A 16,255-nucleotide genomic window follows, 5' to 3' on the forward strand; every position below is an offset into this window, starting at 1 on the left:
CTGATATATGGAACCTGGAAGCCCCATCTGGGGTGAATCTCCATAGTTGTTCAGCTTTGTGAGTTTTTGACAATTTGAAAATGACCATCTTTTATTAAACTTTATTCTCACACCTAAATGCATGACAGAGGAAAGTCTACAATGGGAGAAATTTATCACCAAGCTTAGGTAAGTAGTAGTTCATGAACCTCCAGTTCATTGAAGGTAGTTCATTTCTGGCTGTGCCTCCAAATTTCAGTATTGTAATTCAGATTTAGTCCTCAGAACCCTTTAGAAAGAGGAGGACTGTCCTGGAGTTGGACCCCTGACTCCAACCCTAGGCAACAGCCAACAGCTACCTGAATAGAATTTAGCCTTGGATATTGATTTCCTTTTGACCAGGCATTGCAGATTTTTCTCAGTGAATATTTTACACGGTACCAATCACGTGTCCACAAATAAGCACCATTTTGGCCCACGATTCTATTCTGACCACTCTCTGAGATTGTTTTCCTATACTCACTCTTAGGAACTGCAAGAGCCTGGGTATTCTTACCTAGTTTGCAGAGAGAAGTCAGTTAGTCATATAGTTGCTGGAATATTGATGCGTGGGAAACTTGTACTGCCTGATCCTGCTCCCATTCAAATAATCATTTGTTCAAATTAAAATGTTTCCTTCTTATATAGTAGAAAGAGTGTTAGCCTTGAAGTCAGACACTTCAGAGTTCATAACATGGCCTTGCTACTTATTATCGGGTAGCCTTGGAAAGATACACTCTCTTTGTTCCTAGCCAAGCCCTTGGCCTTAAATCCCCTCTCCAGCCTTCTCTCCAAGCTGGTCTAGTCTTTCTGTTGGCAAAGAATGCCCACTTACTCTTTCAGCTATGTAAAAGACCCCAGAGTCTAGAGAAGGAAAAATGAGGACCAATGCCCTATCAAATTCTATTGGTAATTATTTACTTTTTTCATTTATATTTTCAACCATTCTTTCTTCTTTTAATACTATCAATGGGGTGGATAGATGGATTAATTCTGTGCTGACCATAGCGTAATAGTTAATTAATCATATATTTAAAACCCAAGTCTTCATTGGAGAGAAAAGAAATTATGAAAAGTCACTAAGTAAATATATATATATATTTACTTAGAACTTTAGAACTGTACCTAACACATAAACATGGTATAGGAGTTTACCATGAAAACAGTCCTTTACCCATCACTTGTCCTTGGGAAAAGTTTGTGCTGTCCAAGTTGTACTTTAGTCACTTGTCTGAGTCCACAGTTAGAATCATTTTCTCTTTCCTTCTCCACTATCACTGTTGCCTTCCCTTCACAATGATATCAGAAGGCCTAAGAGAGCTTGGTTCTCTATCTTCCATCATTGACCCAGTAGAAATGCCTTGTTTCCTGTGAGTTTGGGGTTTGTTTCTTCTATTTAGAAGGTATACTGTCCATCGTTGGAACCAACTTAGAACAAGCCCTTTCGTGGATAGTCAAGAAATCAATGGTGGAATAAGCAGTGCAGGCTGGGGTTCTTTTCTTGGGCTCTCCAATGCCCTTTTCATCTATAAAAGTCTCCTCATTAACATTGGGCTACCAACAGTAAATCAAGGGATTTGGGGCTCTTGCTTACAGAAACCAATAAAGTGTGCTCCAAATAAGAAAAAGCAGAAGCTTTTGCATTCGTCGTCTTTCTTGCCCCTCTCTTAAGAGAAACTATGACATCTCCCTTCCAAAGTTTTCCTTCTCTGTCCCACAAGTTAGGTCTGCAGGTAATAGCCCAGTTCTCAAGTGCCCATGATATTCATTCAATGAATGGTTACTAATTTTGTGGTATATAACAATCAAAATTCTGGCACTGGGAATACTCCTATAAACCAAACAAAAGCCTTTTCTCATATTTTCCTGGGGAAAGACCAATTAGACATATTTATCAAATGATAGTAAATACTCTGAAAAAAAAAAACAAAGCCAGGTAAAGGTTAGTATTTGTAAGATAATGAAAGAAGGCCATTCACAGTGGAAAATTTAGACAGCGATCTCCATGAAATAAGAATATGAGCTATGGTAGCTCTCTTAGAGCTCTATGAATACTAAAACCAATTATAGGGGCCCCGAGGCAGATGTGTGGTTGGTGTGTTGAACAGCGAAGGGAGGATAGTGGAATGAGCAAAGTAGCCGTTTGTTTCATTTCTCTTCTCAAAGGCTACACAAGGGCTAAATTCATCCTTCAAAAGATGTGGGCCAGGCAGTAAACATTATTGACTGTGTTCCGGAAATGGAGACAAGAGGATTGCTGTAAGTTAAAGGCCATCCTGAGCTACATATAATGAGTTCCAGGACAGCCTGGGCTACAGAATGAAACTCTGTCTCCAAAAGTAATCAAAACATTGAAACAAAATACACAAAGTGAGGTCTTTAGAGGGCCCACAGAACAGAAAGAGGTAAATTACTTCTCTTACCAAACGAATTGCCAAAATTTCCACATTAACGTTTGGCTCCACGGTTTACATCTGCAGACCAGCTTTGGGAGGGATGTTGCAATCTGTGATGACTTTGGGGTTATGCAGGCCACATTTTAATTTCAGAGTGGTCACATAACCAGGATTATATGGCCCCTCTACTTTTCTGTACTTCTCCCATTTGGACAGAATACAGCTTTAAGCTTCCCATTTACCCTCTCTGAGGCCGGATTTCTGGTATATTGGCAGAATGGGTCTCAGAAGGTTCCTGATCAGTGTCTCAGTCAACTTGGCACCTCTTCCTAAAGAAAAGCAGGCTTCAAGAAAGTGCTGTTGTCAATGCGCTGCAGATAGTTTGTGTAATGAGGTAAGGGATAAAAAGATCATTTGATGTGGCACAGACTTTGGAGAGTCCCTGAATCCCCGTCCTCTGTTCTCTGTGCCGCAGAAGCATTTCCGCCACCCCATTTCTTCCCTCCCTTGCTCTTTCCCTGACAACAAACATTTCTTTCTGCCTCTGTCTTTACCCAAGTATACATAGGTGTAATTTCTTTGTAGTGTTGCTGATAATTATAATCATTACTATATATCGATAGCTAGTATTTTCCAGTGTAGGTTCATAATCTCATTCAGTGACCACAATTCTAGGAGGCAGTCATTATGGTTTTAGCAACTGAAGTCTCGAGTCTCACCTAGGGTTGCATAACTAGTAAGTAGCAAAGCCTCAACACAACTGACCTTGACTCCAACTAGACTCAGTAGTCTTTGTGCACTGTACTCTCTTTCCTATTCCAGTTGGACACGTGGTGAAAAGGTGTCTGTTATGTAATATCGTACTGGGCCTGGCAGCCAAGATTCATCTGCTCATTGCAAAAATGGTTATTGAGCTGCAGCTTTTTGTCTGGTGCCCCATTCCACCCTTGCTTTTACACATGCACGGGTGGAAAGTCTCTGACATCAGGAAATGAATATGATTGCCTGGGAATTTTGTATCTACTCGTCCTTGGGAAGTAATGTGTTAAGTATCATGATGGAAATGTGCCCTAGATTCTAGAGATGTACATGGAAAAATGATAGTGCTTTCCCCATCACCCCACCTCCTCCTTTATGTCTTCTGTTTGTTCTTGTCTTCCTCTTCATTTTCAGTCCTTTTACTTTGGATGAAATATAAGGCGATATAGTTGAGGGTGGCTTGAACCCTTGATTCTCCTGTGTTAGCCTCTCAAATTTTGGGACCACACTTGTACATAAGCAACCTGACTACAGAAGTTCTCTCGGAGCAGTTAGTTCATGAGGAAAATCCTCAAAGTCGGCAGATTAATTGAGGTACCAGAAAACTCTCTGTATTCAAATCTTAGAAGTAGGTATTGTAAATGCAGCCTTTCAAATAAGGCAGAAGTTCATTCTTATCTTGTGTAGAAAACTAGAGGTGACACACGATAGGACATCACACCATCCTCATGACATGGATGCAATACCGAAGCTTTACTTAGTGATCCATTTGTCCTTTTTTGTGGTCCAGGGAGAAAGGGAAAAGAGGCAGAATGGAACATACAGAGCTTCTTTATAATAACATGATTCAAAAGATTGTATGCATCATTTCCATTTCCATTTCATTCTTTAAGACAATTGTTTAAAGCATTCTTTAAACCAATTCCTCAGCTCACAACAAGAGAGGTTAAGAAATGTAGGTATGGGGCTAAGCTGGGGCTGGAGAGATGGCTCAGAGGTTAAGAGCATTGCCTGCTCTTCCAAAGGTCCTGAGTTCAATTCCCAGCAACCACATGGTGGCTCACAACTATCTGTAATGAGGTCTGGTGCCCTCTTTTGGCCTTCAGGCACACACACAGACAGAATATTGTATACATAATAAATAAATAAATATTTATAAAAAAAGAAGAAAGAGAGAATGGGTGTTAGGATGAGCAACGAGTAACCTCTTCCATCATTAGGGATGTGGTCTGCTCATCACAGAAACTCTGGATACATACAGGAATGAGAGATCAAAGAGACAGAGAAGTACTAAAAAGTCAAAGAAACAAACACCAAAGAGAAGAAAGAGCGATCATAACACAGAATAGGGGTAGTCTGGGGTGAATGGAGCCATACAGGGAAATAGGAACTGGAGGTTGTGAGCAGTGGCCAGAATTTAGAGTATCTCCTGCTAGTAAAAGAACTCAATTTGAACTTTGTCCTCAAAACAATGAGGCGTCACTGAGATCTTTTAAACTGAGGAACAGCACAATTAAATTTGAGTTAAGAAAGATCACCCAACTTATACCAGAGCAAACAGATTTAAGAAAGGAGTGACTGGAAGCAGAAAGAACAATTAGGAGGCCATGTAGTAATCAGAAAGAGACATAAAACTCTGAGCTAAGGCAGTGTCAGTAAGGAGACGAGAGAGATCAAAGAGATAGAAGGAGGTACAATTAGGAAACCTTGGTGAGTAAATGGATGTGAAACTGGAGACAGGGAGGATATTGGGATGATGTACAGAGATTGGGCATTACCATTATTTTGCGTAAGAAATTATAATAGAAGAGTCAAGTGGTGATACCTTTTGAAATGTTGTTTGAGTTGCTTTTGGGTTGTCCATAGCATCACTGAGTAACTAGATACACTGTACAGAAAAAACTAGATGAGTCTGGGAGTGCAGGAAGTAAGAATGGATGGAACGGCTGTGGTGAGTCTGTGTTCATGAGTTCACAAGAGCACTGAGAACACAATCCTGAACAATATCAAGATTTATTGAGAACCAGGGAAAGACACAGGGCAAGGCTCAAAATCAAACAAAGTAGAAAGGAATGGGAAAGACATTATTGGAAAAGGACTAGGTAATTGTCGCAATACTCTTGAAAAGTCAAAGTCAGGTTTAAAAGTTGCTTGGATCTGGAAAATAGGTTAGTGGTGATTATTGTGAAAATTATCTAGAGCTGAAGAGATGGCTCAGCAGTGAAGAGAACCAGCCTACAGTAGATCCAGGTGGAATTTGCAGCTCTCCCATGGAGGCTCACACCCGTCTCTAACTCCAGTTCTGGGAGTCTAATGCTCTCTTCTGGCCTCCAGACATGACACACATGTAATTCACAGACGAACATGCATGTGAAACATCTATACACACCAAAATAAATAATAAAATTTAAAATCATTCTGGAAGAGAAGGGGTGTGGCCATGGCCACATTGAAGAGCAGTGGAAGTCAACCAGGTTAGGGAGTAAAGATGAAAAAGTGTATGGTGTCAGCTCAGGGAGAATGGTCGGAATGAGCGAGTTCAGTATGTCTGAATGCTACAGAGAAGAGGTAATGTACGGAAGTAGCAGATGATTCAAGAAGCTCCTTCAAGAGCCAGGAAGAGATCACACGGGATTGAGGGCACAAGTAGGACTTTCTGGTTTTTGAAATAAAAACCAGGGATGTGGTAAGTTGAGTTTATGAGTTTATGCCAGTGAGAAAATAGAAAATTGAAGATATTTCCTTCTAAGGACCTCTGGTTTCTCTGAAGTGTGAGATAGGGTTATCTAAGTGAAGCTATCCTTTGATATAGTGTGCTACAAATGCTTGGCAACCATTACATCTAACTGAGCAAGAGGCAGCAATGATGAGGTTGTCTCCAGGAATAATGCTTCCTTTAGTGCTATCTGAAGTGTCAGATGTGTTGGTGGTTGAGTGGATAGATGGATAGATGGGTGGATATTTAAAAAACAACCAACAAACACTAACACACTATGTATTCTGTTTTCTCCCTCCATTGAACTTTTTCAAAGTATATTTAGAAACTCAATCTAGAAAGAAAAAAAAACCCTTTGGCGCCCACCCACATTTAGTAATTATTTTGTTATTCTTATCCCGTTTTAATAAAGTGAGGGTTTTTTTTCAACCTTGACTTTATTTTGTCAGTTTGAGCCAATAGTTCTTGATTGTAGAGATTGTTCTGTATATTATAAGAACGCCATGTTTAGCATCATCCCTGGCCTTTCTTTACTACACACCATTCCCCCTCCTACACTTGTGGCGACAAAATATTTCTATAGGCAACATGAAAGATGCCCTCAGAGACAAAATTCCCCCCAGTAGGGAAATTCTCTTGTTAAAATAGACAAGTCCTTGAGAAAGAGAAAGCGAAAGGGGGAGATGGGAAAGAGAGAGAGGAGAAAAAGAAGGGATTAATGCTAGAGAAGTACTTTTATTTACTAGTTGGCCATTATATTTGATTATATTTGAAGTAAGTGTAATCTCTCTCTGGGAAGATTGGAATACTGAGGTTAAGAGAAGTTAAATAACTTTACTTATGATGACTAGGTAACAAATGTTACACCTGAGATTTGAATGCAGGCATGTTAGATCCCTAAAATTTAGGTTCTTTGTTAATCATCAGTAAAAAGCAAATAAAGATTAATACATACTCACACATTGCAAAACCATGTTTAAATCATGCTGTCATATTCATACTGTCCTATTGGCTATTTTCAAATATTTACTAAATCTTTCAATCTCATTTCCCAAGAATCTCCATCATATTTTAATAGTTACATAATATTTGTCTCTAGATGAATCATAATTTATGTGACCATATTCATGTTGTATGATTTTTAGAATTTCATTTAAGGAATGTTGCATGAAAGTTATCAGCATATAATTATGTGAGTGTTTTTGCTCCATGAGAGTCCTAGAAGTGGTGATAATCAAAGGAACATTTAAAGTCGCTGCTTTAATGAAACCAAATATAGCTAAAAACAAATCACTATCCCAACAGAGCTTATAAAGATGGCGTTCATCCATTTATTTACTAGTTCAGTGGAATATATTAGTCTAATGGAAAATGTGATTTATTGTTCTTTTAGAATGCATTTTATGATTGGCAGTGAAGCTGTTGAATTTTCATGTTTCTGAGCTATTTATTTTTCTACCTTTTCATATGTCCCTTTAAACTTTTCTTCATTTTTTCTGTTTTAGAAGCTTGCTTAGTTCTTATTATTTGATATTAGCTCATTGACTATTATGTGTATTGTATTTTTCTATAGTGTACCTTAAAATGTATTACTAGTATCTTTTTTCTAGATTGATTATTTTTTATTATAGCTACCATTCATATTTTTCTTAGGAAAGCATAATTGGACTAGTTTTCAGGTTTATAATAGAGGCTTATAAAAATATGCAATTTGGGCTGTTATATTTGCTAAGCTTAAAATTATCTCTCTCATAAGACACAAAATAACTTTGAAGGAAATATTATCTAATATATAATATAAGATATGGATTAATATTCTGATTTTCACAACACAGTGTTATGACTTTTCAATTATTTCATTATCATGGCTGATCTTTCTGTACTGAGTTGTCTTTCTGAAAAAAAATCTAATTATTTATGTAGTTTGTAAGACTTTATTTGGACTTTCTATATTAGTTGATCCATTTTAACACTGATGCCAATGCCACACTGTCTTGATTATCACAGGTTTGTATAATAAGGCTTGGAATCAGGTAATAGCAGACCTCCAACTCTGTTTTTCTTTTAAGATATTTTTTTGGTTAAGTTCTTTGAATTTTATAAATTTTGAATGAGTTTATTAATTCTATTAAAAACCTTTATTGGGGTTGTGTTCAATCTGAAGTACTTTGAAAGTTTTGGTAATGGGGGAAACTGTGTCCTCTCTGGTATTTTTCATGGTCATTTTTATTGCCTTGCCTAAGAAAGGCCCTGCTGTGCTCTGCTTAGACTCCCCTTTTTACACTGCTGTCTGCATAGATCTCTGTAATTTGCAAGTGTGATAATGATCAAAAGCCTTGCCTTGTTTGTTTTCATCATCTCCAGGAAACCACTAACTGTCATAACTACCTTCTCAATGGCTCAGAAACCACTGGTGCATGTGTTTCTTCTATTTCATTTTGTCCTTTTTTTTCTTGTGTCAGACTGCAAGAAAATAAGGTCCTATGGCAACATCTTATAAAGAAGTAGTTGAAATTATGTCTTCCGGAAGGGGGTTCATTTTCCTTGTGTGTCTTATTTATAAATGTGCTTGATTTTTGAGTCACCAGGTCAAGGCATTCTCATGGATCTCAGAAGGAGTGGGGAATATAATAGACTTGCCTTTATAAAGCTTAAAATCTAGTACAGCCATAATTGAAATCAGTGTGGAGGTTTCAAAAGAAAGAAAGACAGGTGGGAGGGAGGGAGCAAGGGGGAGAGAGAAGTTATCTTAGTTAGGGTTACTATTGCTGTAATGAAACACCATGACCTAAAGCAACTTACGAAAGGGTCCATGTAACAGTTCATCCTCAAAAGGAATGAGAGCAAGAACTCATACAGGGCAGGAACCTGGAGACAGGAGCTGATGCAGAGACCATGGAAGAGTGCTGCTTACTGTGGCTTGGTCAACCTGTTTTCTAATAGAACCCAGGATCACCAGCCTAGGGATGTCACCACCCACAATTAGTTCGTCTCTCCACCATCAATCACTTAATAAGAAAATGCTCCACAGGCCTACCCGAACCTTCATCTATGGAGATACCTTCTCAGTAGATGTTCCTTCCTCTCAGATGATAAGGCTTGTATCAAATTGACATAAAACTAGCTAACACAAAAGCTAACAATAAAATTACTATATGACTCAGCTGTGCAATTGCTAAGCATTTGCCCAAAGGTCTCTACACCCTACCATAGAGATACTTGCACACTCTTGTTTACTGCTGTTCTGTACCCAATGGCAAGGAGATGGATCCAGCCTAGATGCCCAACAACAGATGAATGAAGAATGAAAATGTGGTACACATATACAATGGATTATATTCAACCATAAAGAAAAATGAAATCTGAAGGAAAATAGATGGAATTAAAAAATATATTGAGGCAACCCAGATTCAGAAAGGGAAACACTACTATTCTTTCTCATATAGAGATCCTAGCAAGTTTTTTTTTTTTGTTTTTTCGAGACAAGGTTTCTCTGTGGTTTTGGAGCCTGTCCTGGAATTAGCTCTTGTAGACCAGGCTGGTCTCGAACTCACAGAGATCCGCCTGCCTCTGCCTCCCGAGTGCTGGGATTAAAGGCGTGCGCCACCACCGCCCGGCTCTAGCAAGTTTTTAAAGATGTGCATTTAGATGGAAGTGACTTTGTGTAGATGCCAGGAAACTGGGAAGGGGCCCGTGAGAGAAGACAAAAGAGGCTTCAGGGGAGAAGAGCAGGGAGGGTAATAGAACATGTGTGGTCTGGACGTGATAAGAGGAATACTGGGTGTGGAAATGTTTAAGCAGACATTGGTGGGGCTGCAGAGAGAAAATGGAGAGGAGAAGGGAAGAGTTAACAACAACAATGGTAATAACAATAATAAAACTAGTTAGGAGACAGGAAATAAACTAAGTGAAAATATATGTTTATTTAAATGTATGTATTTGTGTATGTATGTTTAAAAGGTGATAAATGTCAAAATAACAAAACATAAAAATTCAGGGAAGAAAGAAATAGGAAGTGTTGGGTAGAGGGAGGTATGTCAAAGTTTAGATGCATTGAATTGGAAGGCCTTTATAAGAAGGGCAAGCAAAACAGAGCAAACAAGCCACATGGATAGTTGGAGAGAGAAATGAGTTCTCTGCGTATAATGAGCAATCGATACAAAGGTTCTGGCGTGTATAAAGCATAGGAAGGGGTATTTGTGACTATTACAGTAATGGAGTAGGAGTTCCCAAAATGCTATTTCAGTTCTCTGATAGGAGGAGAACCCACTGTGTCCTAGAATCATGCAGCTCAATATTCATCTGTTTACCACTGTTTCATCATCTCTTACTGTCACCCATGAAATCCATGTTGGCTTGTGATTGTATGTACAATGTTCCTGTTAATTTTGCCACTTTCACACAGGCATTTCACATGTTAGCAATTCTAATCACAGCTATTCTTGTACTCCTCAAGAATCATACACACACACACACACACACACACACATATAATCCAAGGCACTTTTGATATTCTTCTCAATTTTATTTTCCTTCTATTTTTAAATAATTAACATGCCATATTATGAAAATTTCTGTAGGTGAACAAAATAATATGCGAGAAAACCATTTTTCTTCCTTTTCTTCCTCAGTATTGAGACAACCTGCATATCTAGATACTTAAGTATCCTTTTTGAAATATTGAGTGCATACACGTATATGTACGCAGGAATGTGTTTAGTAACCCTTTACCCTCACCTCCACCCATACAAAGCAGCTCGACAGGCCTGTTGGGTAGTTGCTGCTATCCTCTTATTCCAATTGAGAGAGGATGCTGAGACTCAAAGGTAGATGTCTTACCTAAAGTCTCACTGGTAGTAAGTATAAAGTCCAGGGTTGCTTCACTATTTATATCGACATTCTTTCTCCACACAGAGGGGGTCAGTTCTATGCATTCATTATGGTAGGAGACATCTGAACTCTTGCTGGTAGTTAGAGGGAGCAAGAAAATCCCTCCAGTCCCATTAGCCACTTTAGCATCCACATGGTCAACCAGATACAGTGCTGGACTGCATCAAGGAGTAGTTTGCTAATTATCTCTTGGGTATCTTCCTTCCTTCTCTACAGATATATTTGGGTCCACCTGAGGATAGCCAAGTACCTCCAGTGCCTCCACCTCGAGTGACAGCAAGAAGGCATAAACCAATCACAATCTCAAAGCGTTTGCTGAGAGAGAAGACAGTGTTCTACACTTCTTCCCTCGAGGAAAGTGAAGGTCAGTGGTTAGTACGACAGCTACATACAAAGAAAATACTGGAGGACAGAAATGGGAGTGTGACTATTTCCTCCATGCAATGATAGACCCTTCATAGGTCTTTGGCTTACAAGCAGTCAGAAGAAGCAAGACTTACAGTTTGTATTCTAAGAGGAAATTAGATTACTGGAAGTGGATGGGGTAGGGGTGAATCCTGCATGATCCCTTGCAAGGCTAGCAGCAAATCCAAGTTATTCATAGGTATGTTACTCTAGTTCATTGAAATATGTGTACAAGGCTCTTGCTAATGTTTTGAGAATGTAATTTAAATGCAGCTACCATGGGTTGAATAATGGCCATGTTCCAAGTAATTTGAAAGAGGCCAAATGAAATTAAGCCACATGCCCCTGCCCTCATGGAGCTTATAGGACAGAGGAAGATATGGCTATGTGAAAAAAGGAGCATCATCCAATGGGATGATTCTTCCTGAGGAGACTGCACCAGTCCTAAGTGGGCCTTAGCCCCTGCCACTTCTCTAACTACTTTTATCTCCTCATGACCAAACCAAGCACTGCACTGTTCTTGTGAATTGGTGAGCTACATGTGACAGGTAACCCCTCTCTCTTTGTGGGGCACTGGACTTGGCTTTCAGGACACTAAACTTGATCCCTCTCTTTTCATCCACCTCATCCCCCTCTACTGCTTTTCTTTTTCTAATTTTGATATTTGAAGACTCCAAAGGTCTTAACCTCCTTTCCTATGCTTTTTTTTTACACCGCCTAAGTTTCTTGCATGTAAAAAGCGTCTAAATGTTGCAGAGGACTCCCCAGTTCATTTAGATACAGGATTCGTTCTACCCTTTCCATTCACATCTGACATTAGAAATTCAAGAGGAGTGGACCATGATTTGTATTTTATTTTAATGGTGGTGGCTGGAACCTAGTCCTTTGTACAATGACAGGTGATCATTCTATCACTAAGCTCCACATCGCTTCCTCAGCCCAAAGCAACTCTTGATTTTCTATTGCTTCTGAACCTACTCCTTTCGTGATGCCTCCCCTCTCAACTTCCAGCTCCAGAACACTGAGGTCAAGAGTGTTGGTCTTTCCTGGTAGCTCTTTGTCCATTCGCTCTCACATTAGGTCCATCAGCAATTCATTTGGGCTGTGGATGTACATCACATATGAAATCCTTGGTTTCCCTTTGGACCACACACTCTGAGGTTGTACCATCTCTTCCCAGCTGTCTGTGCTGGCCTGGTTGAATGCCAAAGCAGCCAGCAAATTGTCCATCCTTTCAAAAATGTGAAGCCCATGACCTCATCCCTCTGCTCCAAACTTCTAGTGACCTCTCTTCATGTTTCGAATAAAATTGTTTTTATGCTGTTTTCAGTGACCCCTCTTATCTATCTGAACTTTCTTTATGTACTTTCTGTCCCTTTTGCTCTCTGTTCTCTAGTTTCATGACCCTTGATATTCCTTATGGGTCTCAAGTTTACATTGCCATCTCCTTGTAGAGACCTTTTCTGAGCACCCAAGTTAAACATTTCTTCCTTCCTGTCCCCTTACACTGCTTTGTTTTATTCATGTCACCTGCTACTACTTGATGACATATTTAGTAGCTACTTTTCCCCTAAGAACGTTAGATCCATTTTTATCACCGGGTCTGGGACCAATCCCTGCTATATATACATTGTGTGTGTTTAGTACATGTTTATAATGTGAATGAATAGTTATATTAGGAATATGAATAGAAAGGGATTATCTAGCTCAAGGGATCACTTCCATAGAGGAGGAAGAGAAAGTGGAAAATGGGAGTACCGGATGCTTGTTTTGTTGCCCCATAATTAGATTTTTATGAAATTAATTTATTTATAATGTTCCCTCCAAAAAACTTATACTAACAGAACTTTTTAGAACTTTATGCACTACACCAACACAGAACTTGCTACATAATAAGTGACCAGTTACTGAGTGTATTAGATGAATTAACTGGGTGTCAGTAGACCTCAGGTCTAATTTCATTTTGGTCACTAGCCTGTTGAGTAAATTGAACTGGGGTTCAATTTGCCCTGCTCTATGATGAGAGCTTTGTACCAGATCTTCAGTGAGATTACAGTTTACCCATTAATTTTTGGACTGATAAATAATGCCCAGGTCATAAAATAAACCCCATTAAATTGTAAATCCCAGTAAAATGTATTTTGCACAACTACCTTATCTGAAAATATTTGCATTATCCTAAAAAGGAAATCTTCCAATTCTTTCCCCTCCCCAGCCTCTGGCAATGACTCTCTAACCTTGAAGACTTGTTTATTCTGAAATTTTTATATAAATGGACTCATATTCTATATAATCTTTTATGGCTAGCAAATTATTCTGGGGTGTGTATGTATATTTTCTGCTGCTATATGATATTCCAGGGTGTGACCATACCACGTTATGTTTATCCATTCCTTAGTGAATGGGCACTGAAATTGTATTTGTGTTTCATGAATAGCACTGCTATGAGTATTCAGGTTGTTGGGGGAATGTCTGATTTCAGTTGTCTTGAGTGTATTGCCGAGTATACGTTTACTCTGAAGTTAGACTTTTGCAGAGTGACCAAGCTAATTTCCAAAGCACATGTGCCATTTTACTTTCTCACCAATACAGGGTGGTGCTTCAAATTTCCCTGTATTCTGGTCAGTGCTAGTTACAGTAGTCTTATCTTTTCATTCTGTGCATTTTAAGTGGGCGTGAACCTATAATCTCATTTAATCCTCGATATTCCAGTATGAAGTAGGTACCTGAGCTTCAGAAAGTCATTTGTGGCTCAGAGAAGGAGAGTAATTTGTCCAGTTGATACCATGACCAAATTAAAAAGCAGCAATTTCCCCCTTCTATCTTATCCCAAATCCCACATGCCTACTAGATGTAACACTGTACTTCTTACAATGTGTCCCACCACCATTCTAAGGAGCAGCCGATACTGTTCGCCACTTTTCTTGACAAATGCATCTCATTATTTGATCTTCAAATTTATATTCGGCCTGTATATAATATTTTAGTAAATCCTTCCCCCACTGTCATAGACCCTTTCATATCCTATATCAAATCTTTGGCCATTCTAAGTCTGTATTATTTGTTTGACACAGGGCCTTGCTATGTGGCCTATGCTAATACTGAACTTTCAATCCTTCTGCCCCAACTTCCCAAGTGCTAGGATTACAGGAGTGTGCAACTAGCTGCACCTTCCAGTCCACCTCTTTAACAAAGAGACTGTGTTTCTTTACTGGTGCTGTTGCAGTTTTGGTCATTGTCATCAGCATTCCCATATGTTTCGAAATCTCTAGTTTGTCCACTCTGATCTACTTTTCATACTAGATGTTCTGGAAACATCTATTTGACAATGCTTCCTTTCCACCTACCAGAGGTAATGTTCATATTCCTATTCAGGCCTTACTGAAATAGCACCTAGCTAGCATAGACCCATAACTAGCTACTCACATCTTTTATCATAAATGCTCAAGACAAACTGAACTTATTTGCTCTTGAAATATATTTTTGTTTTAAAATTCTTTCATTTTTGAAATTATAATGCATTTGCACTATTCCACTTTCCCTTCCTTTTCTTCTTTCAAATACTCCCATGGCCTCCTTTTTTGTTGATTGTTGTTACATACATATATGTCAATACATACATATATATATATATATTATATATTATATACTTAGACATAACCTGCTCAGTCTGTATAATGTAATATTTTCTTACAAAGCATGATTTTTTTACTCCTCCAATCTATTGTTTGTCTGAACAATTTTGATTTGTCTATGACTCCCACCAATTTCTCGGCCCAGAGTTCAATGATTAACTCTAAATGATCAGTATAATAATTATATATAAATGAAACCAGATCCTTAAGATTTATTGTCTAGTCAATGTTTAGAATTTCTCACTATCTCATTACAAGAAACAGGTTTCAAATAAGGGCCCTGTGTCACCTTTGCTGAATACAGCTCTCAAATGTCTCCCTTTGCTGAACAGAGACAGTATGCCTAACTACTGGGCTCTAACATGAGCTTTATGTACATGTCTGTTTCATTTATTTATTTATTTTTGGGGTGCCGGGAATGAAACCAACAACCTTGTACGTCCCATACCAGTGCTCTATCACTGAGTTGTTAATCCCAGCCCTAAGTTTTCTATTATTAATGAAGGTGACAACGTCCATAGTGGATATTATGAATCTGGGGCATTTGTTGATTTTTTTTTCAGAGACAGCGAATAACTTAAAGTAATTTTCAAAAATTTTAAATATATGTGTGTGGGCTTATTTTTCTAGAGAAAGTCTTTCTGTCTGTTATTGTGTTCTTTGAAGCTTTAACTATATTCAGAATCACTTAAAATCTTATTCTAATGGGCACAGGAAATTACAGAGCACAAAGGCTAGAGGAAGAATGTAAATTGGCTATTTGAGGAGATCTTTACATGGATAGAGAAAGAAATTAAATTCTGTTAGGCTTGTTAGCTTGAAATTGGAGAAACCTTAAAAAATTGCTTTTAAAAGTGCTACTTGGGAATTAGTTGATGCATTTATTTAGAAAGAGTAAATTATGCAATTGATTGGGCACTCTGTCCTTTTTGAATTGCATCCTTTTGAATAAAGCAGATTGGAGACTAGAGTTGATTCAGTTGTGTCGGTGAAAGTCATCCGAACATCTTAAATTGAACCTCATTTGAATGAGACCTGTGACTCCATGCAAGTCGGGCAGGGTGGAGACTGTTCTTGTGGGATGTAGTCAGTCTGTACTAGAATAACAATTTTGAAAATGTGTGCAGATTTTCAGATTTAAATATGCATACATGAAGGTCATGATTAATCTTTCTTCTTTGTACCAATTTCTTTTTTTCAGATGAAACCCAGCATCAAACTCCTAATGGTACAATCACTAGCAACCTGGATCCCCCCAGGCTACCGCAGCACCTCAAACTACCCATTCAGAAAAGTGGGGAAACTGACCCTGGAAGAAAGTCCCCAAATAGATCTGTTTCTGACTACCAATCGGAGCCCTGCCCAGAGATGGATGTGGGGAAGTTGGTATTTAGGTTGCAGGATGGAGGGACCAAGGCTACTCCAAAGGCCACCAA

The 16,255-nt window shown here is 38.6% G+C and overlaps 1 protein-coding gene across 1 annotated transcript in view; it reads left to right on the forward strand.

Annotated features, from left to right (window-relative positions):
• The window catches only part of Ophn1 (oligophrenin 1), a 347,400-nt gene that overhangs the window by 306,933 nt on the left and 24,212 nt on the right, over window positions 1-16,255 (forward strand). Inside the window, exons 20-21 of the mRNA XM_075958789.1 lie at window positions 10,996-11,143; window positions 16,021-16,255. The exon at window positions 16,021-16,255 is cut by the window's right edge and continues 89 nt beyond it. Coding sequence (XP_075814904.1) covers window positions 10,996-11,143; window positions 16,021-16,255 — 383 coding nt within the window. The remainder of the gene's footprint in view (window positions 1-10,995; window positions 11,144-16,020) is intronic.

The sequence above is a fragment of the Microtus pennsylvanicus genome, chromosome X (genome assembly GCF_037038515.1).
Source record: "Microtus pennsylvanicus isolate mMicPen1 chromosome X, mMicPen1.hap1, whole genome shotgun sequence".
NCBI classification, from domain to species: domain Eukaryota; kingdom Metazoa; phylum Chordata; class Mammalia; order Rodentia; family Cricetidae; genus Microtus; species Microtus pennsylvanicus.